This window comes from Notolabrus celidotus, chromosome 1 (assembly GCF_009762535.1).
Source record: "Notolabrus celidotus isolate fNotCel1 chromosome 1, fNotCel1.pri, whole genome shotgun sequence".
Lineage (NCBI taxonomy): Eukaryota > Metazoa > Chordata > Actinopteri > Labriformes > Labridae > Notolabrus > Notolabrus celidotus.
Genome location: NC_048272.1, coordinates 32,026,929 through 32,053,247, shown reverse-complemented (window position 1 = coordinate 32,053,247; position 26,319 = coordinate 32,026,929). Strand labels below are relative to the sequence as shown.

At 40.0% G+C, this 26,319-nt stretch overlaps 1 protein-coding gene across 4 annotated transcripts; it reads left to right on the top strand.

The window, feature by feature from the left end:
• Nucleotides 1-114: 114 nt before the first annotated feature.
• LOC117832345 (CD276 antigen-like) lies at nucleotides 115-26,319 on the top strand. 4 transcript variants are annotated; one of them, XM_034711465.1, is made up of 8 exons: nucleotides 122-347; nucleotides 11,842-12,171; nucleotides 13,717-14,046; nucleotides 18,704-18,979; nucleotides 20,031-20,051; nucleotides 20,662-20,762; nucleotides 21,295-21,382; nucleotides 24,627-26,319. In XM_034711465.1, the coding sequence occupies exons 1-8, from the start codon at nucleotides 278-280 to the stop codon at nucleotides 24,632-24,634; spliced, it is 1,224 nt and encodes a 407-aa protein (XP_034567356.1). In that variant the 5' UTR covers nucleotides 122-277; the 3' UTR covers nucleotides 24,635-26,319. The 4 variants fall into 4 exon arrangements, with proteins under 4 accessions (XP_034567582.1, XP_034567433.1, XP_034567356.1 ...); XM_034711691.1 differs by lacking the exon at nucleotides 11,842-12,171 and having other exon boundaries at nucleotides 115-347; XM_034711542.1 differs by lacking the exons at nucleotides 21,295-21,382; nucleotides 24,627-26,319 and adding an exon at nucleotides 20,394-20,471 and having other exon boundaries at nucleotides 117-347.

The following is a 26,319-nucleotide window of genomic DNA, read 5'->3' as shown; positions in this document are numbered from 1 at the left end:
TTTTAATCATAGTACACTGCCAAACACAATGAAACAATGTTCACACACATTTATATGTCATCAATGGTAGCGGGACCTGGAATCAAACCGCCTTCCCCTGAGTCACAGCCGAATAAAGCAGAGAAATGGAACAGAAAAATGCAGCTCACAGCTAACTTCTCCTCTGCCAGCAGGAAGTAGTTGATGATGTCATTTCTTGGTAATAGAAAGCGAAAGTGTTTTCACCTCTGACTCAGAGAGCTCTCAAAGAAGAGAGAGATATTCACACGAGGCAAACATGAAGCCTGTCCCTCAGGTGTTCCTCTGTCTCGTGACTCTGTGTGGATTAACATTCCCTCACATAAACGGTAAGAAAACAAACATCTGATGTTGAAAAGTGTTGTTTGTTTTATCGTCTACATTAAAAAGGACTACAGCTAGACACACCTAATGTATACGACAGAACAACAGCGATAAAATGTAACCTTTCACTACTGATTCTGACAAAGTGAATACTGTAAAGAGCTGCGTATTGTAGTTTTGACTGGTATTGAGTTTATTAAGTCTTCTTTCTGTGTTAAACACTGCGGTTACATGAACTTCGGGGAACTTTGAAAGCGTCTGCGCTTCTACTCTGCACAATACGGTAAACCGTCACCGTCGGAGAGTTCGGATTGGCCCTTAAATACACTACCAGTCAAAAGTTTAGAAACACCTTCTCATTCAACGTTTTTTTGTTTATTTTAATTATTTGAAACACTGTAGATTAATACTGAAGGCATCAAAACCATGAAAGAACATATATGGAATTATTTAATGAACAAAAAAGTGTTAAACAAAGCAGAATATGTTTTATATTTTAGATTCTGTGAAGTAGCCCCCTTTTTCCTTCATGACAGCTTTGCACACTCTTGGTATTCTCTCAGTCTGCTTCATGAAGTGGTCTCCTGGAATGGTTTCTAATTAACATGAGCCTTGTCAAGAGTTCATTTGTAGAATGACTTGCCTTCTTAATGTGTTTGAGACCATCAGTTGTGTTGTTCAGAAGTAGGGTTAGTACACAATGGATAGCCCTATTTGACTACTGTTGTAATCCAGATTAAAGCAAAATCATATTATTTCATAGTTTTGATGTCTCCAGTATTAATCTACAATGTTGAAAATAATTAAAATAAATAAAAGACATTGAATGAGAAGGTGTGTCCAAACTTTTGACTGGTAGTGTATATTTAATATATAATAGAAATATCGCTATTATTTGAATAGATAATAAAGAGATTTTGCTCTATTCAAAGGCTCTGGTGTTGGTCAGGTGGATCCAGTAAACTCAGATAACTTCCAATAAATAGCCTCAAGGGTTGTTTTGGGAAACGTTTGATTTAATTACTAATTATCAATTGATTGATGCGTGTACTTGTCACTGCTTATTCTTTCGTCGTTATCAAGTTAAGTTAAAATATGTAGTATTAAATCATTAGGCTATATACATATACAGATTTTACATTAATATAACATTTGAAAAACTGTTATCAGCAATTTCCACCATATATATTTTTTGCTCCTCGGGTATATCTGTGATAACTCGCAACTTATTTTACAACAGCAAATAATCATATTAAATTCTAACCAGATTATTAGGTGATATTGTAATAATATTTCATGCAGAATAATAAAAAAAAATCTAATTGTTCATCCTAATTGTTGTTAAATACATAATCAGTAACATTTAAGACATTTTACTGCAGCACTCTTTAATTACAGGATGATAAAGTCGGATAAAATACACCATCAAATGCATTTCTATAAATACAGATTTTAGAAAAATTCATTAAGAATCTCAGTACAGTAAATTCATCCAGATAATGGTTAGGTTCAGGTACTTCTATGTAAACAATCGAGTTGTTTCCCTGAAAGATTTATTTATTATAAGTTCATAAAGTCTCGCTGATATGATGAAATAATAAGATTATCCATGCCATCAATGTAAAGTTAGACAAACATTAAACCTTTACCTTTTAAATATCCTCTGGTTGTTTGTTTACACATTTTGGGTTGACTGGGTGACCTTGAATGCACCATCAACACTCTCTACCGTAAATAGCAAAGTAGACGCGCAATCGATGAAGCGCAGATAACACGCTTTTGTTTTTCTGAAATGAAAAAGAGTAAGAAACAGAAATGTAGTGACAAAGACGAACATCCACAAACTTAAAACCCTGAGAGTTTGGACTGTATAACAAAGGCTCAAAGACCACACTGCTTCACAACTCCTGTTCAATCCTGATACATTTCTTATAGTCTAGTCTTTGTGTTCATGTTGAGAAAAGGAAGATTTGTGTTTTCTTCACGTGAACTTCCTCTTCAAAGTCAAACAGCCCTAAGAATAAGGAGACATGTAGCCTGGCAGTAAATATGTTTGTTAACTCTCAAACTATAAAACTCACAACAGACGTCAGATGCCTGTCAGTAGGCTCACAGACTACTTCTATATTTCACTACCACTACCACTTTATTTACCCTCTCAATCTAAACATATCTGCTCCATCTTCTAACATTAAAGCATTCAGGTGTTTTATTCTTGTGTATAACTTTAAAAAGTAACACTGCAGAGTGGAAACATAACACATCCGCTCTCACCATTCTGAATGACTGTCTGTAATTAATACCTCAGGCACACCTTCTCCTGTCACTCACTCTTACCCTCAAAACTGCCTGTTGCTGTCATCTGGAGTTACCACTCACACTAGCCCAACATACCGGTTTGACAGCGTCCATACATGTCCCGCCCCCCAAAGGCCACACTCTTGTTCTGGCCTTATCACATGGTCTTAAGATTGATAGTGTGGATCTTATTGATTTTCATCTATCTGATCACCTTAGCATCATGTTTAACTTGTATGTTTCTACAAATCCTAAAATACCACATGCCCCTGTTTGCTCTTGCATCATTAACCCAACTACAGCCAAAACGTTTTCATGTGCTTTTTCAACAGTTCCAGCAGATCTGCCTCTCCTCCCTGATACTGACTATCTAGTTAACTCATTCAATCATCTCTGTAAACAAACACTGGATACAGTTTTTCCCAGTTAAAACTCACTCCTGATCCCTCTTGAAAGTCCTCCCCTGGCTCAATGATCACACCCGCTCCATTAGGAAAGAGAAACGTCAAGCCGAGTGGAAATGGAAGGCTTGTAAACTTAATGTTTACTATGAACACATGAAAGATCTTATGAAAACTTATAACGCTGCAGTGAATGATGCACCAGAGCAACCTATTTTCCAGTCTCATCTCGCAGAACAACAATAACCCAAAACACCTGTTTAAAACCCTTGACCTGCTTGTTGGTCCCCCCTCAAATAACAATCTGCAAACTTCACCTGACCTCTATTAGCGTTTTAGATACTTTTTTACCAATAAAATCAGGCAAATCAGATCACAGACCAATGCTACATGTCTCCTCAGCTCTCCTTACCATGGATCCTCAAATCAGTATCCACCCCACAGCCCATTCCTCAGCTCTTTTTTTTTTTCATCAAAATCTTTTTATTGAGACACAAACAGGGTGTACATTAAGTGCAGTGTTGATCAGCCAATGATATTAGAGGATGTTATAAATAAACACCAAATGCAGTTAGCAGTAACGTCTACATGGGAAAAGTGAGAGACATATGCAAAGGGAACGAACCAGTAACTGCACATGGTAAGTAAATGAGGCATGGACAACAACAGCTTGTGTTACTTTTTTGCTTTTTAGGTTAGAGAAAATACAAAGGTAAACAAAAAAACCAAAACAATAAACAAACAGAAACAACAACAACAACCATTATAAAACAATCCCTACCCTGTCACTGCCAGTGGTATCTTGAAATACTTTTCCCAGTCCCATTAAAGACCTAATTCTACATCAGAAAGAGAGAGATGATGAAGCTGCATCTGAATCATGGTTTTAAAGGTTTGTATACAGAGTCCAGAAAGGGTCCCCAAATATCAATAAACTGTGCATTTGAATGTTGGAGTGAGAATCTTATTTTCTCAAGCTTTAAGCAAACCATAATATCTGCCAACCATTGTGCATGCGTGGGCGGGGTAGTATCTCTCCATCTGAGCAGCACGGCACGCCTGGCCAGGAGGGAAACAAAGGCCAGAGTCCGCTGTTTTTGTGCCGATAACTGTACCACTCCTCCAGTGACCCCAAACACAGCAACAAGAGGATTGGGTTTCAATTCAACGTTGATTATCTTGGATATAGTGTGAAATACCTCTGTCCAGTATTTATTAAGACTTGGGCATTGCCAGTACATATGAACCAGTGATGCTTCTGCATTCTTGCATTTGTCACAGTACGGGTCGATGTCGGGATAGAAACGAGACAGTTTAGCTTTAGAGATATGAGCTCTGTGTACCACTTTAAACTGGATTAAGCAATGGCGAGCACATAGAGAAGTTGTGTTAACACGCTTAAGTATAGAGCCCCAAGTGTCTTCAGATAAAGACAGGCCCAAGTCTTCCTCCCATGATCTTTTAAGAATGTCTGTAGTGTCCTGCTTTAGGTCTGCCACCATGCTATACAGCACTGAAATGAGTCTTTTCCGAGTTGGGTTCAGGGACAGAACCGAATCAACAATGGTGGTTTCTGCTGACAATGGGATATGGGAAAACTTTGAGATGAGAAACTGTCTTGCTTGTAAATATCTAAAGAAGTCCGATTTTGGTAGATTAAGCTTTTTGCTTAACTGCTCAAACGATGCTAAGTTGTTGTCCACAAACAGATCTTTAAAGTGTATAATACCCTTCCTGTGCCATTCACGAAAAACAGAGTCATGCATAGAAGGTTCAAAAAGGTGGTTTGTTTTAACAGGGCTTAGAAGAGAAAATCTGTCTAGCCTAAAGAATTTCCTGAATTGGGCCCATATTCTGAGAGAGTGTTTAACCACTGGATTTTTAATGGAATTGAACGGAGGGAGAGGAAGCGAAGATCCTAACAGCGCAGGAATAGACATGTTTTTGTTGGAGTTTAGCTCCATTCCCACCCAGTCAGGGCAGTTGGGCTGGTTCAAAAAGAAAGACCAGAATGAGAAGCAACGCAAGTTCACAGCCCAGTAATAGAAACGGAGATTTGGGAGAGCTAGGCCGCCGCTAGCTTTAGTTTTCTGAAGATGGATCTTATTAAGACGAGGATGTTTACCCTGCCATAAATATGATGAAATGAGTGAATCAAGTTTGACAAAAAACGCTTTAGGGACAAAGATCGGTAAGGCCTGAAATAAGTACAGAAATTTTGGTTGGATGTTCATTTTCACAGCGTTGATACGTCCCATTAGAGATATGGACAAAGGGGACCACTGTGAGAGTTTTAGTTTTGTTTGGTCCATCATTTTGACAAGGTTCTCCTTGAATAAATCTTTATATTTACGAGTGACTGAAATACCTAAATAAGAGAATTTGTTATTCTCAACTTTCAAAGGGAAGTTACTGAAGTCTAATGAACGTGCTATATTGTTGATGGGGAATATTTCACTTTTATGGAGATTTAATTTGTACCCAGAGTGTTGACCGAACTGACTGAGCAGAGATAGGACATGGGGTAGTGAGGTAGTCGGGTCAGAGATTAACAGCAAGAGGTCGTCCGCATAAAGAGAGACCTTGTGTTCTCTGCCATCTCTCTTAACACCAGATATGTCTTTGCAACTACGGAGGGCAATAGCTAGTGGCTCAATAGCTAAATCAAACAGCATTGGGCTCAGAGGACAGCCCTGACGGGTTCCGCGATGTAGATTAAATGGTTTTGACCGCTGGGAGTTTGTACGGATAGAAGCAGAGGGATTAGAGTATAACAACTTAATCCATGAAGTAAAAGTCGGACCAAAGCCGAACTCATCTAAGGTGGCAAATAAATACTTCCATTCAACGCGGTCGAAAGCTTTCTCAGCGTCCAGGGAAACAACACACTCAGGGGTCTCTTCGGAGGACGTATAGCTAATGTCAAGTAAACGCCGTATGTTAAAATAAGATTGTCTGTTTTTTATAAATCCAGTTTGGTCTTCTGAAATGACAGTGGGAAGTGTATTTTCTAATCTGCGAGCTAAGATCTTGGTTAGGATTTTATAGTCTGTATTTAAGAGGGAGATGGGTCTATAAGAAGCACAATCCAGCGGGTCCTTTCCTTTCTTTGCTATGAGAGCAATATTAGCCTCATTGAATGATGGAGGGAGAGAGCGCTTTGTGTGGGATTCAGACAGAACTGCACATAACTGTGGAGAGAGTAAAGAGGAAATTTTTTTGAAAAAATCGACAGGAAAGCCATCAGGGCCAGGACATTTGCCAGACTGCATTGAAGAAATGGCTGAGATGACTTCTGCTTGGGTTATAGGCTCTTCCAGCCTCTTTCTGCAGTCTGGTGAAAGTTTGGGAATTAAAAGATTTCTTAGGAAGTCAACCGTAGCATCATGGTTAACATGAGACTCTGAGACGTAGAGCTGCGAGTAGAAGTCTTTGAAAGCATCATTTATTTCTAAGTGGTCTGAGGTTTTGAGACCATTGGACAGCCGTATCTCAGGGATACTTTGTTTAACTCTGTACCCTTTGAGTAAGTTGGCGAGCAGTTTTTTCAGGCTTGTCACCATGTATGTAGAACATGGTCTTACTTTTTAAAAGTAAATTTTCAGTATAATGAGTTGTGAGAAGATCTAATTTGGTTTGTAGTTCTACACGTGTTTTATAGAGGTCTGGGTTTCGAGTTTGGGCGTAATGTTTATCGATGTCTTTAATTTGGTCAGCCAGCTCTGATCGCTCTCTACAGGTCCATCTTTTTAGTTGGGCGGAGTATGATATGATCTGTCCCCTGAGGTAAGCTTTAAGCGCATCCCACACAATTGAACAAGACATGTGAGGCGATGTATTTGTGGCAAGAAAAAAGGCAATCTCTACCTCCATAAATTTGACAAATTTGTCGTCTGACAGCAAAGTTGTGTTAAGTTGCCACTGCCTGCTTCTTTGTGGGAGGCCAGGCAGGGATAAGGTCATAGTGATGGGAGCATGGTCAGAGATAATTATACTCTCATAAGCACAGGAATGGACAAGCGGAAGAAGCTGGCTATCAAGGAAAAAATAATCGATTCTGGAATAGGTGTGATGGACGTGCGAAAAGAAGGAATATTCTCTATCGCTGGGGTGCAAGAAGCGCCACACGTCGCGGACTCCGTATTTAGAGAGGAATATTTGAATAAGGGAGGCTGATTTACTTATCGTAGTATTATTGGAAGAGGATCGATCTAGAACTGGGTCTAACCAACAGTTGAAATCGCCTCCAAATATGACAGAGTATGTGTTGAGGTCTGGGAGTTGTGAAAACAGTTTCTCAAAAAACGAGGTGTCATCAGAATTAGGGGCATAGACATTTACAAAAACAACATGTGTATTAAACAGTTTTCCAGAGACGATGACATAACGACCAAACTTGTCAGAGACTACATTATGAGGGTGAAAAGAGATATTTTGATTAATAAGTATTGAGACCCCCGTGGCTTTGGCTTGAAAGGAGGAGTGAAAACGTTGTCCTCTCCAACACTGTAAAAGGCGATCATTATCTGAGCTACGAATGTGAGTTTCCTGGAGGAACACTATTTCAGCCTTAAGCTGTTTGAGGTGTGAGAAAACCTTTCTTCTTTTAATAGGATGATTTAGGCCTTTGACATTCCAACTTAGAAATGTTAGGAGCCTATCCATACAACTTGACAAAGAAGGTTGAAATGTAAAAATGGTAGACCATGGAGCAGTTTTCTGTTGAAACTGAAAAAGGTGAGAACTGGTATTATGAGACTGGTACCAAAAGTTGGAATATAGAGTACTAAATGTCCACTGGCAGTGACATTACCCCTTACCTCCCTTCCCTCCCCAAAAAAGAAAGCTGCTGAAAAGGAAAGCAGCAAGCTCTTCACAACCAACGTCAAAACACACACACTTCCTATTTTACACTAGCTAAGGTGTTGCTCCAGTAAAAGAAAAAAAAGAATCGTGCATAAATGCCCTCATAAAATTATGTTCTTACATTTTTCATAGTTGTGGCGAAATACCAAAAGAGGGGTAAAAAAGAACAAACAGCCCCATCATAGGGCGTCGGGAATTAAGCGAGCAATCAGAGCCACACTAATAGGTAAATTGAATATGAACAAGTAAATGCTGGTCCACCATAACGGAACTGAAGACTAGTGGGAACTGAACACAGTAGTAATCTGTGATAATACTGACACAAGAAGAAGGTATACATAAACATATATTTCTAGAACCAGACTTAGTTATAAACCGCATGTTAATATCAACAGAGAACGCAGAACAGAGTTACTCACGTGCGGGCTGAATGAGTGACATGTTTATGTGAATGTGAAACGTGCAGACTAATGCTGCAAGTGTCAAGCACCATTCATTAAACCTATGTAAGTGTCCAGAATGACCGGTTTGCCCATTCAGGTAGATAACGGTGGCTGAGGAAGACCGTCGATGTATTTTTGTGCCTCCACAACGGAGCCGATCCACTTTCTGGTTCCGCTCTGCAGCGTGAGGCGTAGCCGCGCCGGGAAGAGTAGAGCAGGCTTCAGACCACGCTTGTAAAGTTCTGCCATGACGACCTTATATTCTGCTCGCTGGTTGATGATATCTGGACTGAAGTCTTCCACAACACGAACTGATTGGCCACGGAATTCGAGTTTCCCTCTCCGCCGCGCTTCTCTGATGAGGAGCTCCTTCGTCTGGTACCGGTGTAACCGTACGATGACCGGGCGCGGTCGCTGTCCGGGGGCCGGTTTAGCGGCCAGCGAACGATGGGCTCTGTCAATGTCAGGGGGGGATGGCAGAGTCTCAGGTCCAAAGATCTCGCAAAGCACTTTAGAGAAGTATTCAGAGGGGTGTCCGCTTTCAATCGACTCTGGGAGGCCAAGGATGCGTAAATTTTGGCGTCTGCTGCGGCTTTCCAGGTCTGTCACTTTCGCTTTCAGCTTCACGTTGTCCTCGCGCAGGGTTGAACAGAGGCCTTCGAGGTCCAGGACCCGCTGGCTGAGGTCTTCACTGGCGAGCTCAAGAGAGGAGACACGTTGACCATTTTCTTCCACCGCGACTCGTGTCTGGTCGAGTTTGGAGTCAAGTTGAGAGAACGAGGTTCTAAATTCAGCAGCGATCTCCTCTCGGTGATTTTCAAGCAGCGTGGTAATGGCGTCCAGCGTGAGGCTAGCCTCGTCCTTCTTGCTCGACTTTGTGGATTTGGAAGCCATTAAATAAGATTTTATGGTAAATTGAGGGGAAAAAACAATACACTTTCGAATTATTCCCAGATTTGTAGGGGATTAGAGGGCTGGGTGGTGTGGAAAGTTGAGAGTTCACCGGAGCACCTAAGCAGCACGTCTACTCCATCTGCCTGTCAACCGGAAGCCCTCAGCTCTTTTAACCCTGTGTTTTTAGCCACACTCGGTGACTTGGTTAAAGGCATGAGACCCTCAACTTTCCCCCTAGATGTGGTCCCTACAAGTCTACTAAAGTAGACCATGCCAACCATTGGCCCTTTTATAGTATCAATTGTGAATAGCTCTTTGCTGTCTGGCTCCGTCCCTGCCTATTTTAAAACTGCACTGGTTGAACCACTTCTTAAAAAACCAAGCTTAGATCCCAATGCTCTTGACAACTATCAACCTGTTTCAAACCTCTCATTTTTAGCTAAGATCCTTGAAAAAGTTGTTTTTTTATCCACTCAACGACCATTTAACTGAAAACAATGTTTTTTTAAATATTCCAATCTGGCTTTTGATCAATGACACGCAACTTTACATCCCAATTAAAGATAATGACCAATCAAAAATCCCACATCTTTGCAACTGTCTGTCAGAAATTAAATCTTGGACAACATTTTGAAACTGAATGACTCCAAATCTGAGGTCATTGTGTTTGGCCCCCCAGAAAAAGGGGATCAAATCTTGCCAAATTTAGGTGAACTGACAAATAATGTTAAACCCTCAGCCAAAAACCTTGGTGTAATTTATGAACAGAATTTGTGGTTTGAGCCACAAGTGAAAAAAGTTGTCCGGTCTTGTTTTTATCAGCTCAGACATATACCAAAAGTCAAGTTCTTAATGTCAGCAAAACATCATCAGAAACTCATTCGCGCTTTTATATCCTCCCGTCTTGATTACTGTAATTCCCTGTACACATGTCTTAGTCAAAAATCAATCCACTGTCTTCAAATAGTTCAAAACGCAGCAGCTCTTCTCTTAACAGGAACTAAAAAATGGGCCCACATTCTTTTAGCTCATCTACAGGCTGCCTGTTGATTTTAGGGTTGATTTTAAGATTATTTTATTGACTTTTTAAAGCACAACATGGACTTGCCCCTCTCTTTACCTCTGAGCTTTTACAAACCTGGTCGCAGTCTGAGATCCTCTGGTCTGTTAGCTGTTCCAAGGACCCGACTGAAAACTAAAGGGGACAGGGCTTTTTCAGTCAGAGCTCCTACACTCTGGAACAGCCTGCCAGAGGAGATCAGACTTGCAGAGTCAGTCCCTTGTTTAATGTTTTACTCAAGACCAGGAAAGCTTTTATTGTGTGATTTTATTTAATTTTAACTCTGATTTTAAGAGTCTGTTTTATAAGTTTGTATGTTTTTATGTTATTAATTCATTTTATTTGTATCGCTTCATTTTGCTTTGCACTTCTTTTTGTTTTTATTGTCCACTCTGAAGCACTTTGTTACCTGTATTGAAAAGTGCTATATAAATAAATAAATAAATAAATATCTTAGCCGAATTCTTCAGGACCTCAAAAAAGAAGTTTGTTCAAAGTCAGAACTTAAAGTACATTTATGTAACGTTTGGAGCCTTCTGTCTTATAACTCTACTCCAAACAGACATGTGGCTAATGTAGTTTATATTTTGCTCAAATGCAAACTCTCACATCAACATTTATGTACAACGTTTCTGTACCAATCATTGCTGATTCATCATTTTAGCAGGAGAGACAGTGTGAGAGTTTGTTTGATGGACTTATTCCTCTCCTCTGCACGTTTCATCAAATACATGTGCAAAGTGTTTTTCTTCAGTTTCAAGTGTCAACAATAGAAAAGGGCTACATAAATAAAACTACTTACAGCCTGTTGTAACCATAGGTTGTAACCATAGACTGTATAAAATATGGACGTAGTATCCGTGACGTCACCCATCTGTTTCTGAAGAGCTGTTTGAGGCAAATCGTCGGCGGCAGCCATATTGCTGCTGTCGAGCCAGTGTGACGTAAAGAGGCGGAGTTTGAGCCTCCTCGCCAACAGCTGCAGCAGGCTGTAAACATGTTTATTTCTGCTGTAAAGATCGTCTTTTTCCCAATCATGTGTATGTGACTTCCGGTACTTCCGGTACTTCCGGAGCCAGCCTCAAGCGGATTCTCGATGAACTGCAGCTTTTAACACTTCCGCATTCGACTCGTATTTTTAGACTGGAGGTTGCCGCTTGGTTGTAACACAGTCCAAATAGTTATTATGACATAAGTCCCGCCTCTGACAGGGCAAATAGCCAATCACTGTTTAGGATTTTGGACTGGCCAATCAGATCCAAGGAGCCGTCCTGACACCCCTCTGGACTCCCCCTTTGTTTGTTTGTGTTTTCTATCACATATTTAAAAGTTGAAAATTTGTCTTATTGTTTGAATAAAGTTTGAAAAATATGCAGGAACACTTGATGAAGATGAGAGAACAGACTGTTGACTAAACTGAAACTGGAGATACAAAGTATTCCTCCTGAGACATATATTATATGTTTCATAACATATGTATGATAACTCTATATGAAAATAAACTGTTTCAGATATATGTATTTTATTTGTCTTTCAGGAGAAGTTGTCATCACGGTGAAAGAAGGCAGTGATGTTGTTATACCCTGTTCCCTCAGCTCCAAGGAGAACATTGAGTCAAAGCTGTTTGACTGGAAGAAAGACGGTGACAAGGAGGTGTTCATGTATGAAGGAGGCCTTACTTATGGTAACGGACGTACAGGTCAAGATAAACAGTTTGTAGATCGAGTCTCACATTTTCAAGATGAACTGAAGAACGGCAACGCCTCCATAAAGATCTCAAAGACCAAGGTGTCTGACAGTGGAAACTACACCTGTATTTTTCCTCATCTTCAGCCCAGTCAGACGTTCAGCATTCAGCTTGTTGTTGGTGAGTTCTCTCATGAAACACTTTGAGATGTTTCAGACACACATTTACTGTTAGGACTGGTTTCAGAGGCACAGATGGACTTTTATCAAACAGTCAGAATACACATGGTTGATGTTTGTGACTCATTACAGGTTCTATCAAACTGCACCATGAAATTTCAGCAGTTTGTTCAAGATGAAGTGAGCACCATCACGTTTTATACGTTACCAAGTTCATAATATTTCACTCTAACTCATTTTTTATCTTTTAGATGGGTTCTTATTCTCTTGAGATTAATTTCACTCTGTGAGCATTTCTGTCTCTTCAGACCTCCCTGTTTTAAACTGTATGACAACAACTTATGATGAGACATGCTCATTATATTAACATAAAGAAAACAGTGAGGTTTCATCAGTTGTGTTGATGTCGTCTTTAAAAAATAGAATTGATTAAGTATTACTCATCTCATCATCCAAATGTAAAGTCAGTCATTAGATGAGCTCTAAGGCAGGGTCCTCCTCAAGTTATCATCATTTCTGTGTCACATCTCAGCTTCACAGACCTTTTTATGAAAAATATCTGCTCATTTTGAATTTGATGCCAGCAACACGTTTCAAACAGTTGGTACAGAGTTTACCATTGTGTTCATCAGCTCTTCTTTTAGCAACACTCTGTAAACGTTGGTGAACCCAGGAGACCAGTTTCTGGACTTTAAAGTGAAATGTTGTCCCATAAACTTGCTTGATAGAGGATTTCAGCTGCTGAACAGTTCAGGGTCTCCTTTGTTGCATAGATAGTTTCATGATGCTCCAAATGTTTTCAATGGGTGACAAGTCAGGTCTTCGGGAAGGCCAGTTCAGCACCTTGACTCTTCTACTACAGAGCCATCCTGTTGTAATACATGCAGAATTTGGTTTGGCATCGTCTTGTTGAAATATGTAAGGTCTTCCTGAAGAAGTCATTGTCCGGATGGCAGCATATGTTGCTCCTAAACCTACTTATATTGTTCAGCATTAATGGAGCCTTCATAGATGTGTAAGATACCCATGCCATGGACTCTTATGATCCTCATACCCTCAGGGATGCTGGTTTTGAACTTTGAGCTGATAACAAGCCGAGTGGTCCCTCTCCTCTTTAGAGAACACAGCGTATATGATTTCGAAAACGAATGTCAGATTTTGATTCATCAGACCACAGGACAGTTTTTCACTTCCCCTCAGTCCATCTTAAACGGGCTCAGGTCCAGAGAGGTCTCCAGTGTTTCTGGATTGTGTTTATATATGGTTTCCTCTTTGCATGGTTCAGCTTTAACCTGCAATTGATGATACAGTGATGAACAGTGTTCAAAGACAATGATTTTTAAGTGATTTTGAGCCCATGCGGTGATTTCCACTACAGAGTCATGTTTGTTTTTAATGCAGTGATTTCCACTACAGAGTCATGTTTATTTTTAATGCAGGGATTTCTACTACAGAGCCATGTATGTTTTTGAGACAAAGTTATATACAAAGAAAAACGTTCTGTAATGCCTCTGATTTAGATATATGTATTTTATTTGTCTTTCAGGAGCAGTTGTCATCACGGTGAAAGAAGGCAGTGATGTTGTTTTACCCTGTTCCCTCAGCTCCAAGGAGAACATTGAGTCAAAGCTGGTTGACTGGAAGAAAGACGGTGCCATGGAGGTGTTCATATATGATGGAGGCCTTACTTATGGTAACGGATTTACAGGTCAAGATGATCAGTTTGAAGGTCGAGCCACCCATTTTGATCATGAACTGAAGAACGGCAACGCCTCCATAAAGATCACAAAGACCAAGGTGTCTGACAGTGGAGTCTACACCTGTACTTTTCCTCGTCTTCAGCCAAGACAGACGTTCCACATTCAGCTTGTTGTTGGTGAGTTCTCTCATGAAACACTTTGAGATGTTTCAGACACACATTTACTGTTAGGACTGGTTTCAGAGGCACAGATGGACTTTTATCAAACAGTCAGAATACACATGGTTGATGTTTGTGACTCATTACAGGTTCTATCAAACTGCACCATGAAATTTCAGCAGTCTGTTCTGGATGAAGTGAGCACCATCACGTTTTATACGTTACCAAGTTCATAATATTTCACTCTAACTCATGTTTTTATCTTTTCAATGGTTTTTTATAACTCATAAGGAGCTGATAAATGTCCATTATATTAATGTGAACACCAGTTATATTGATGTTTCGGTTTTTCATTTAATCTCATCATCCAAATATAAAGACAGTTATTAGATGGGCTCCAAGGCAGAGTCCTCCTCAAGTTATCATCATTTCACACTAAAAAACTGAGTCAGCTCAAAGTTCAGTTCACACGGACTAAAATGATCTAGTTCACGTTCTTCTCTTAGAGCCTCCTCTTCTTCACTCTGAGCCCTCAAACACTGACATTTCCTAAACTCCATAAATGACTGTATCCACTGTATAGATAGATATAAATAAGAGAGTAGAGCCAATCAGTCTTTCATCAACACCTAATGGTTCCACTACACCACGGCTCCATCGCCCCCTGCTGGTCAGGAGCAATGCGGATGGCTTCAGCACTCTGTGCGTTAATTTCTCCCTAGTGAAGAAAGGACTGGGGAAGGGATCTGTGCACCATGGCTCCATAGCTTCCTAGTGGTGAAGAGGAATGACAACACCCTGCTTTCTGATGCAGCGGCTGATGAGATATCTCTGGACTCTGCAGCTGGTCCCAGGCAGCTGAAAACACCAGCCAAGCTTCCGGATGTCAGAGGAACAACGCCATAAGGGCATGTTTGCCTCATCAGGCAAACATGCTGGTGAAGTGAGGCTCTACACGAAGCCAAACGGGCTGAACTGGTGCTCTCCACGTGACCAGCCAGCAGATGGTTAGGGTTAGCTGTCAGATCCCCTCCAAGGATGATGTTCGAGGCCACCTCGTTCACACCAGAGGACTTTATCTGAACCGTATGACTGATATTTGGTCCTGCCAAGCTCTTATAGACACAGGGGGCCTCATTCACAAATAAATGCGTAGAAATCTTCTTACTTGGCGCGTAAAATAAGTGCGTACGCAAAATCACAGTCGGATTCATGACACGTGCGTACCAGCCCATTTTTTTAATTCTAAATTGACAGGTACGTTCCCGCAACCTTCAATCAGCATACTACCACGCCCCAAATCATCTATATAAGGACATCTGTTTGGTGCATCAAGACAAGAGCGCTGAGTTGGAGAAGTTGCTTAAGATGGCCCCAAAAGGAAAAAAAAGACATTTTCACGACTCAGAAGAAAACCAACACTTTACCGAAGCGTATCAGCAGGAGTCACCACGACAAAAACAAAATGGAGCCTGGGTTTCAATTACTCAGGCTGTTAATGCTGTGTCTCCTGAGGTTCGCACCGTGGCTCATTTTAAGAAAAAATGGTTTGATATTAAAGTGGACACAAAAAAAAGGCTAGCTGAACAGAAAAGAAGGAAGGAAACTGGAGGAGGACAGGGACCACCTGATCTGACAGCTCAGGGTTAAAGAATGGCTGCAATTATTCGAGACACCTCCATATCAGGAATATGTTCCCGAAATGAAGGTGAAAGTGGTTATATTCAACGCCTAATGATAATTCATTTAATGATTGTTGATATTTGCAATTGGCTGTTTTTGTAATTAACGAGTGCAAATAAATCAGAAAAAAACATGCCTTGGCAGTCAGAATCGGCTGATGAGCCATTCGTCACACTCCTCCAACATGTTGGTTCTGACGGTCTCTGAGGATGTGCTCCTCTTAAAGCATGGGCTGCAATGTCTTCAAGCAAGGCTAGATCTGCCATCGTTTACTGTCTTAGACATAAACTGTAAAGCCCTTAAAATGGCTCCAACTAATCAACTTGTTTTGACAACAGATGCGCTAATTCATGGCACTGTTGGTGGGAGTGGTCGACAATTTAATTTACATAAAAAAATGTAACATTTTAATATGTACATTGTCATATTTTTCATTGTAAACTAAGTATTTAATTTAAGTTGCAATATTTAAAGTATGATAAGGGTGAAAACGCGTCAATTTCATGGTTATTTAATACATTAAGTCAATTCACAGTTTTTATTATTGAATTCTTTTAAAGGCTTTTTTCTTTTACTGAAAATAGTTTAAATATGTCATGCATTTAGTTAAAAGAATATGTGTTTACATTTTCTGAGAAAGTTGGTTGTCATCATTTTTGCGTACGCATGTTCTGAGGAAGTTATATTTCGTAAGTAAGAATATATTGATGAATCTCAGATTTGTGCTTCAAACTCTCTCCACCTTAGCTGTGCCCTGACTCAGACAGCAAAGAGCTTCTGTGTCATTGGTGTGAGTTGATGGCGGTTAGTGCAACTTTTTGCCCCCAACTGCCTTGCTGTCATTTCCTCCTGCGATGGACAGTGTCCTTCAGGGATATGACCTCTAGATCCAGCATCAGGCAGGGCTAGAGCATGGCAATGCTGACTCCCTCTCCTGGCACCCTGTCCTGCATTTGAGTGTTATTCCTGCTGGAGACGGGTGGAGTGGGGTCAGCTGGTTCAGACTGTGGCAGCAGGATTGGTCCTCTCTGACCACTGAACAAAGAGACAGGAACAGGGGGCTGACCCATCACTGGTCTGGCTAGAGGCTGACTAAAGGCTGGGCAGTGTAATGGTCAAAAGTGTCACTACGTTGTCAGTGACACACCTTGGAATGACACCATGAATGACGCCATTAACAAACCTTTATGATTCACAACGTTGGATATTAGCTTCCATTTAACAAGCTTTTTTTAAGACTCATTACACATCACAAACTAATAATTTACAGGCTCTTAAATTGTATGATTAAGTTGACCTTAAAATTGCACCGAAAATGTGCAAAGCACAAAATAACTGACTTCCTAAATGTATCCAGGGATTATTTAAAGAGAGAAAATATGAGTAAAACAACAGAAAGGAATCTTATCCTGGTATCAGAGTAGCTCTAGCTCCTCCCTTGATAAAAGAGTCTAGTTAGTTTCTTCTCCGCCATGTTTGTTGACAAGAGCTGAAATGATAAGTCCTGCCCCTGCTAGCTTTTGATTGATCAACGAAGGAAATGTGACATTGACGAGTGCTGCTGTGTTCCAAAACATGAACCATGTTCAACTGAGAGTGCAGCGACAAAAAAATGCATTGAATTAGTTCAGGAAGTAGGTGCTGCAAGTGCACAAAGTGCTGTAAGTGGACACAGGCCCTTATTGTAAAGGCAAGGCAAGGCAAGGCAAGGCAAGGCAAGGCAAGGCAAGGCAAGGCAAGGCAAGGCAAGGCAAGGCAAGGCAAGGCAAGGCAAGGCAAGGCAAGGCAAGGCAAGGCAAGGCAAGGCAAGGCAAGGCAAGGCAAGGCAAGGCAAGGCAGCTTTATTTGTATAGCGCATTTCATACACAAGGGCAACTCAATGTGCTTTACATTAAAACATTAAAAGCATTGGAGACATTCAGACAGGCATAAAAGAACACAATTAAAATGACAAATATGATAAAACAGAAAAGAAAAGGAAAATTAGAAATATATTAAAAATTACATTACATTTTTAATTTAAAGTGAGTTAAAATAAGCTAAGATAGGAAGGCAGGGGCAAATAAAAAAGTCTTGGTCTTTGATTTAAAAGAGGTGAGAGTTGGAGCAGACCTACAGCTTTCAGGGAGTGTGTTCCACATATGTGGTGCATAATGACTAAACGCTGCTTCATCATATTTCGTTCTGACTCTTGGGACTGAAAGCAGACCAGTACCTGATGACCTCAGAGGTCGAGGTGGTTCATAAAGTAGTAGCAGATCAACAAGATCATCATAAAACAAGATCATTTCATCATTTTCGTAGATGAGGCCAAATAATGTCACGAGCTACAAACACTTAGTTATAGAATAAACAGGGATAAAGGTTTTCTGCAAAAACTAACTACTTCCATCAAAGTTCCATCAAATAAAAAAAAAATTTGGCGGTGCAATATTTTATTTTTTTTATTTCTGACTTTAATCTCAGAATTCTAAGATTCTTATGTGTTTTATTTTACTGGCTCAACCTCCCCAAGTTATTTTTCAGTGGCCCTAATCCTCTTGTGTAAATAACACCACAGACAGAGAAAAGGGGAGAGATGGTGTTTGCAAACTAATCACAATAGCCAACGACAATGATACTGCTCATTTTACACTGTATCCTGGATGCACTCATGTGCAGAGTCCAGACAGGCCTACTGATGAAGTTCATGAGGTATAGTCTGTGTGTCTGCTGCTCTTTTACACTGACCACAGGAGACTCAACCACACCTCAGAGTTGTGTGGTGATGAAGGAGGCTGCTGATTGGGCCTCCTTCCAGCTTTTGCATTCACTGCAAAAAAATAGTAAAACAGGATCTTCAATTGGGCCGTATATGTAGCTTTCTGTTTCTCTCTTTTCCCTCCTTTTTATATGTAAATACAAATACATGAGCAGTTATGTGCTGAAAAATAAACCAGATCTTTACATTTCTATTGTCCTAAATAATCTTTTATTTATACTTTGACCACAGGTGTATCCACGAAACCATCTGTCATGGCACTCAATCAAACAAAGGACTGGACTTTGCTGCGGTGTGTTGTTCGAGGAGCTTCCCCTAAGCCTAAAGTAGAGTGGAAGGATGATTCTGGAGACACCCTTCATGCTAAGGAGCCAAAAGTCACAGAAAGCAGAGGCAAATACGACATCATCCTCGAGGCTACTGTGACCAAGACCGGCATCTACCGCTGTGTAGTTACACAGGAGCAGATTGGTCGTCAGGGTCATAACACCATCACTGTGTACTGTGGTGAGATTCCTCCTTTGAGTGCTTTAATGTGAAGATAATGTAAAGTTGTTACTGTGTTCAGACTAAACCGAGAGCTTTTCGCTCAAACAGTGTAGGGATGAAGTCACATTGACCCAAGACAGGAGATAAAAGAGAGCATGAGAGCGGTCTGATAATACCGAACACACACACACACACACACACACACACACACACACACACACACACACACACACACACACACACACTCCTAGCTATTTAAAGCGTACTGTTGGGGTTTACTATGAAGCAGGAGTTTATGTTTTAAAGGTCCATGTTCCCCTCATTTCTAGCTCTGCCTTTTGGTTCCTTTATGTTTGTAGAGTCTCAAACGTCCCTCTCAGTGTAAACAGCATGAACACATGTTATCATCACACTAATTTATTCCTGCTCACATGAATCCTAAAGCATCTAAAACCAGCTGCTGCTCCTTTACACAGAGTTAGAGCTGACAGTAAGATTTCACTTTCCTCCTAATTTAGAAACCTTTGATTATCACGAGAGAAAATAGAAAAGCAGAAAAGATTAAATGGAAACCAAAACCGCCTGAATAACATGCTGTTCAATGAAGCTGCATCAAAGAAAAAGCTCTGTGTCAATGAAAGTAAAGGGATCACGACGTGTTTGAGTCCAGATATCACATAACTTTAACAACCAGTGTTTTATATTTCATAAAAGCTCCATGAAACTTGAGTTTTAAAGAAATTTGATATGATTTCATTTCAAGAAAATATATTTTAACACATCAAATGTAGCGTAAAGATTAAAGTGTGGTCCAAACGTCTTCACTGTTTCTCTGATTCTTCATGATGTGAGTCAGAGAAAGTATTTAAAACTGTAAATGGTTATAGATTGTTATTAGAAATTAAACAGATTGAAATTGGACGTCATGAAAATATTGCTTGTTTGTGTAATAAAGATTTACATGATATAGTAATTGTTTAATATAATCCTAAAACCCTTTGATGAAGAGAGAGTTAAATATACTTTATAAAGCTGCTGCAGACTTAAAGGTGTTGTTTTGTGTTCACAGGAGCAAAGCCGTCTTGTCGTGGTGAGTTTCACTCTTTTGTTTTAATATTCAAATAGTTTAATTTGTGTGTGTTATTTGCTTTTTAACATTTAATGTGAGTACAGACTGAAAGCAAAACAAACTGGGATCAAGATAGCTGCTCGATATACCAACATTTAGTTTCTGGATCAGAAACAGTGTCTGTAATTCAGCGTTTGTCCACTAGAGGGTGCTGCTCTCTGTTTAAGGTGATCTTTATTCATGTTATTGTAAGGACTTCTTCTTCTTCTTCTTCTTCTTCTTCTTCTTCTTCTTCTTCTTCTTCTTCTTCTTCTTCTTCTTCTTCTTCTTCTTCTTCTGTGGTTTTAATGAACAAACTGGTAGAAAGTCTCGTCTCAGAAACAGGACGAAGCTCCAACATCATCCTCCTCAGGCTTTGAGCTGCAGCCGAGCAGGAGCAAAGTGAGCATCAGATCAGAGCTAACATCACTGTTCCTGCTCACATTCATCCAGAGCTGCTTTCATTTGCACACACGAGAGTTCAGGAGGACGCTCACCTGCAGCTGTTCTCTTTGAGTCAGCTGACACCTCCAATCTGCTCTCTGTCACATGAACACACACTCTGACTGATACACACACTTTCTCTTTTCAGATTCAGGGTCCTGCACTGGATGGATGGTTTCTACTTGGATTTTTCTTCTTCTTCTTCTTGGTCTTCTTTCCCTTATAGCAGGATACTTCTTTCGCAGAAAGGTAAGTTTAAATCTTGAGTTGTTTTGACGTATTCATGTTAAGGGGACAGCAGAACAAACTCTTTAGGTGTCTCCTGTTTGGATCCTTGTCAGTAGTTTTATGTTGTCAGACGTGCAGTATTCAGTTTGTATCACACTCAGAGGATCCTCTATTTAAAGGGTTAACAGCACACAGCTCTAATGTTTAGAGTGTGTACGACCACATGATGTTAGTTAAGCTTTGGGTGGAGTTGATATGAGTAGATCTCTTTATTTCACAAGCTTTGGTGCTTTTTGATGCTATTGAACAGGATATTGTATTGTATAGTTTTGAAGCATGAGGTGATGAAAAGAATCAAAGTATCAAACATTTTGACAACCTTACAGGCCACCATAGGAAATATGAGGATCACAGATTTAATGTGTATCTGCTGGAGTAATCCCCCAACTTCATCAACAATCAGTGACAACAGCATAACTTCATAACCATATCAGTTAGATCAGGTCACTGGTGATTTTCTTGAATGTAAAAATGTTGTCTTTTGTTTCTGCAGGTTTTAAAAAGGAGACGGTCGCCCACCGTAAACCAGCAGCAAAATGAAGAGTCTGAAGGGATCCAGGTGGAGCAGTTGCTGAGTAATGGTAAAGTAGTGCTGGGTGATATTGTTGAAAATCATCAATATCATCATCTTTATTATTATTATTATTTGTTTTTTGCCTTCATATGTCATTGACGTGGTTTGTACTGTAAATGTGTTTAACTATTAAAGCAAGGATATTTTTTTCTAATGAATGAAAAAATCTGTTTGTGATGTCACGTTGTATCTTCTGTCAAAGGTTTTACTGAGGTGTTTAAACCATAGACTGTAAATAAAATGGACAGCATTGCTCCGCCTTTTCCCGCTGTAGAGAATTTCTGTGGTTGCCACAGTAATTTCTGTGTTGCCACGGTAACGAGCTCAGCCCTACAGCTTAGCATCACAAGATACTATAGAGTTTCTCTCTACGGCAGCTGTCAATCAGTCCCTCCAGGAAGTTGCGATTTCGCGATCGCAACTATCAACGCAAATTGAACCAATCAGCGCGATTTTTTCGCGGCCCTGCAATTTTTTACAATCACTGCAACTTTCCCGCAAATTTGAACAATTACCTTAATCTCAGCCCCTGTATGTCATCAGTTTTGTCATCAATTTGACTTCCTTGGAACATAAACGTAAGTCCTCACTTGATCGTCACTTTTCAACAACAAAACACGCACAGAGAACGGGTGAAAAGAGGGGACAGCAGGCGGGACAAGTGACCATGACAACTTTGTTATTTATAGATTGAGGGGCTCAGTGTTAGCTTGGTCTCTACCTGCAGCAGGTGTGCTTTATGAACCAGCTCTCCTCACCTCCATGCATCTGTCTCATCTTCATTGATTATTTTTACCCCCGGTGTGCGTTAGTGACAAACACACAACCGGGGGACGTCTGTTTACTATTTGATGTTTGACGTTGCTGCCGTGGTTACCGTAAAAAGCTCTGCATCTACAGCTTAATTTAATCCAGTTTGGTGATACATCAGACACATTCAGTAAGTTTTGATCAACTCCTTGTCATCAAAGATGCAGATTAATTTCAGAGTGCGTGAACTGCCTGTCAAGTGCCTGTGTCACTGCGAGGTGCATTCAGGGACCATCGTAAATGTGCAATACAGTACTTTCATGGCATTTTTCTGTGAATCAAGAGAATCAAAATACAGTCAGTGGCCACATCAAGAATGTTTTCTAAAAACAACTGTAATTTAGCGTATTTACTTGCCCCTGAGATGTTATTGGGGGAAAAAAGCAACAAAAAAAAATCGCAACTTTCACCGCAATTTTTTCAAAAAGCTGTCGCAAATTCAGGCTTTTTGGGCCGCAACAACCACAAAAAAATCCCGCGAAATCCTGGAGGGACTGGTCAATCAAAGTGAATCCGGAAGTAAAACCCTGTTTTTTAAATTTTAATAACTAATGAAAAAGGAAACTTTTCAGAAAAAAGAGGCCTTGAACACAAAACAGTCAAATAATAACTACATATCACCACAGCATACGGATGTGAGAAACATTCGTACGACATGTATTTATTTTTTAAAGTTTGACCACAGCCCCATGCAAATGAATGGGGGAGACAGAGTTTTTGACCTATACTGCAGTCAGCCACCAGGGGGAGGAGTTTTTGTGGAAGCTTCACCTCCAGCTGAGCGAGCTGCACCCCTGGTTTAAACCCACTGTGCTCCACTGCAGCTTTGGGAGCCATATCCTTTGTGATGTAGTAGAAAATGGTGTCATCTTTTCGTATAGAGTAGCATTTGTTAAAGAGTGTTATCGACAGCTTCTTTATGGAGGCACTTGTTGCAGGGCACCTGTCTGTCCCTCTCTTTTTTTGTGAGTAACTGTCAGAGAGAGTAAGGACGTACTTCTGCTAAATGAATTTGATCTTTAATAAATCACTGAGGGATGAACGGAGGAGCTTCTTCAGGTCGTGTATTTGTGACGGAGCAGTAACTCATGTCTGATGCGTATCTCCAGTTTGAGTGTATTGGCTGATTTATTTACAGTTTCTTTATTTCCTCTTAAAGATATTTTCTTTATACGATCAAGATCTAATAATCTTTCCAAAAAAAACCATGAAGCCCATAAACTCAGGATTAACTCCAACAACACGTCTACACACTCAACAACTCTTTCATGTCACACACCTGGCTCAGATCACCTGAAGACTTATAGTGCGTTCACACCAAACGCGAACGATCGCGCTAGACTCGCTCCATTCGCGTGAATGACTCACTCAATTCGTGCGTAAAAATCGTGTGTAAACGAGTGCCAAGACGCGAATATACGCGAGAGGGAGGGGGGCTCCCACGCCACAGCTGTCTGTTGTCATCAAACAGAAGACAGTGGAGGCTGGCTTGACTTTTGTTTCTGAAGTGGAGGCTGGCATGACCGCAAGTAACAAGGTTGAGCTCGCGGACATTGAATGGGGAAGCCGGTTATACTAAAGGGGGCACAGATAACTTCCTACTACAACAACAAATAGCAACAACAACTCACCACATAATCCTCCTCCCTCTCTGTCCTCACAGTGAGCTTCTGTTTATTCCTGATCCCATAAGAACAGGTAAAGTCACAGAGTTTGGGGAAGCTGCAGGGTGATAGAATCAAAGTGTCCCATATATTCCAGATGAGGGAATCCCCGCTGGAATCTCTGCTGGTCCATACGTCACACAACACACGTCACTGGGGGATCTGCACGCCGATTGGCTATCGCGCCGCGATTCATTCGCTTGAGTTCAGATATTTCAACTCTTGCGAATCGTTCGTGCGAATGAATTCGCTTCATACGCGCGAATGAATTCGCTTCATACGCGCGAATGAATTCGCGTCATTCGCGCAAATGATGCGCTTTGTTCGCGCCAATCATGCCGCCAAATACGCGCGATACGCGCCGCCAGACCTCTACTCGCGTCTACTCGCGCCTCTGCATTGACTTTACATGTACTTCATTCGCGCGAATGATTCTATTCGCGTTTGGTGTGAACGAACCATTATAGATACCATGCGCCAAGGCTCCACCTAGTGTTAAGTGTTGGTATTACATCCAGATTCACATGCTGCTGCTTGTGTTAGCTTGTGTCTCATTGAGCCATAAAGTGAAAGCAGAATAAAGAGCAGTTTGTCTCAAACAGGGAGCTTAAGAGAATAAAAATATCCCTGAACTTTTGATCTAACTCACAAAGAACCATCACTGCACCATTAAAGTTAATCAAGCTGCACATGCAGGATTTACAAAGAAGTAAATACACATTACATATCACCAAAGCTGGATTTATGTGTAATCTCATTCTGTGTTTATTCTTACAGGTCGATAATCAGGGTAATGAGGAGAGACAACCTTTAAATGAACCATCTGTGAGCTGAAGTGTTTGTTTGTATCTCCTTCTTTAAAAAGTTAAACTGATTACTGCAGAGGTTGTGTTCACACACACTTTCCTGATAGGTGCCTTTGTGTGTGTTTGCTCAAATTTAAACCAATGTCAGCTCCTTCTTTTTATTGCTTTTCTACTGCATAATGTTTGAATGTGAAGAAATGAGAATATATCTGAAGCTAAAAACATTTTTTCATAAACTGTTTGAAAAAAAGAGAGACTTTGTTCTCTGGTTGTAAACAGACGAAATATGCAGGTTTTAGTTCCTGATAGTGAAAACTGAGATGGACTGTAGGAAGTGAGAATTCTCTGAGCTCACAGATATGTGTTGTTGTTTTTATATCTCAGAGTAACCCTTAATGTTTTGTTTCTGAATAAGAAATGTTGTGTCAGTATGAGGGACACATTAAAAACCGACTTAGAGAATTAAGTCGGAATGTTTAAAGGATAAAGTGTTAAGAAAAATAAAGCTGTAACTTAATAAATAGATTGAAATTATTTTATCTAAAATGTGTAAACAGTTTGATATTAGACTGCCTGTCTTAAACAAAATCAGTTTGCTACTTAACCTTTTCAGAGTCCTGATAAATATGACAGTGTGGTGCTGATGGAGCAAAAGTTATAGTGAGTTTTTTATGAAGCCTTCTCTAAAGTATGACTTCATAAGATGATCCATGTTCTTCATTGTAGTGCAGGAGGCTGGCTGTTCTTCAGATATTCACCTTTAAAATAACAAACAGGATAAACATTGTTTCCTCTCAATGTTCGACTCATTCTCATCACATTACGACTTTATTCTCAAAATCCATCAATCTGTTTTTAATGTGGCCTTTATTCTTTGTTCTGCTGCTTGTGCCTTATATATCAATAGTTATATTAGTGTATATTTATCATGAAGTTATCACTCTTTGAATGTTTCCCTGTTTCTGTTAATGTCTTGTTAAAGAATGTTTCTATTCTGTGTTGGGTGCTGTTACAGCTCTTACCTCCAGAGACAATCATTTGTGGCTTCTCCATGAATAGTTTTAGAGAAGATGAACTATGTTAACTATTTAACTATGTTAAATATGAATTCAAGAGACGTTGAGCTCAGCATAGTATTATCACTAGACACAGTAGCTAAAAGCTAACCTAACTGTCTCTGCAGGTGAACAAAGATCAGCAGTGACTTTTCAGGTTGTTGTGAACTCTGTGTGTTAACTGATCAACCAGCAGAGACTCTAAGAAGTACACAAAGACAAGTTCATGAATTTATTGAAATGTTACTTTTACTATATATTTTTTAAAATTTGAACTTGACTCTTGAGACAGAAGAACATAAATACACAGACAATGACTCTTCCAGTTTTGTATCTTTATTCTAAACACAGAAAGTTGAAACAGGATTTTGTAAATTGCATCAAAGCTTTAAAGTTTTCTTCTATTAGAGTTTAAGTTTTTACCTGCTCTCTGTAGAGACTGTTAATTCTGTGTAAGCAGGATGTCAGACTTTATTAAACTTGATAATAAGAATTTTCTTTTTGCAGAGCTGCAACACAGAGGAGGACTTTTGTAATTGTAAACAATTTAAATACCCCCTGACTGTCTGAGCTTAAATTCATATATTTGAATAAAAAATACCAAAGTTA

What these genes read in the sequence shown, in the direction of transcription:
- LOC117832345 (XM_034711465.1), top strand. Translation starts at nt 278, where the DNA reads ATGAAGCCTGTCCCTCAGGTGTTCCTCTGTCTCGTGACTCTGTGTGGA. An exon ending in CACCATCACTGTGTACTGTG is followed by an intron (nt 18,980 to 20,030) that starts GTGAGATTCCTC and finishes TTGTGTTCACAG; the next exon opens with GAGCAAAGCCGTCTTGTCGT. An exon ending in AGCAAAGCCGTCTTGTCGTG is followed by an intron (nt 20,052 to 20,661) that starts GTGAGTTTCACT and finishes TTCTCTTTTCAG; the next exon opens with ATTCAGGGTCCTGCACTGGA.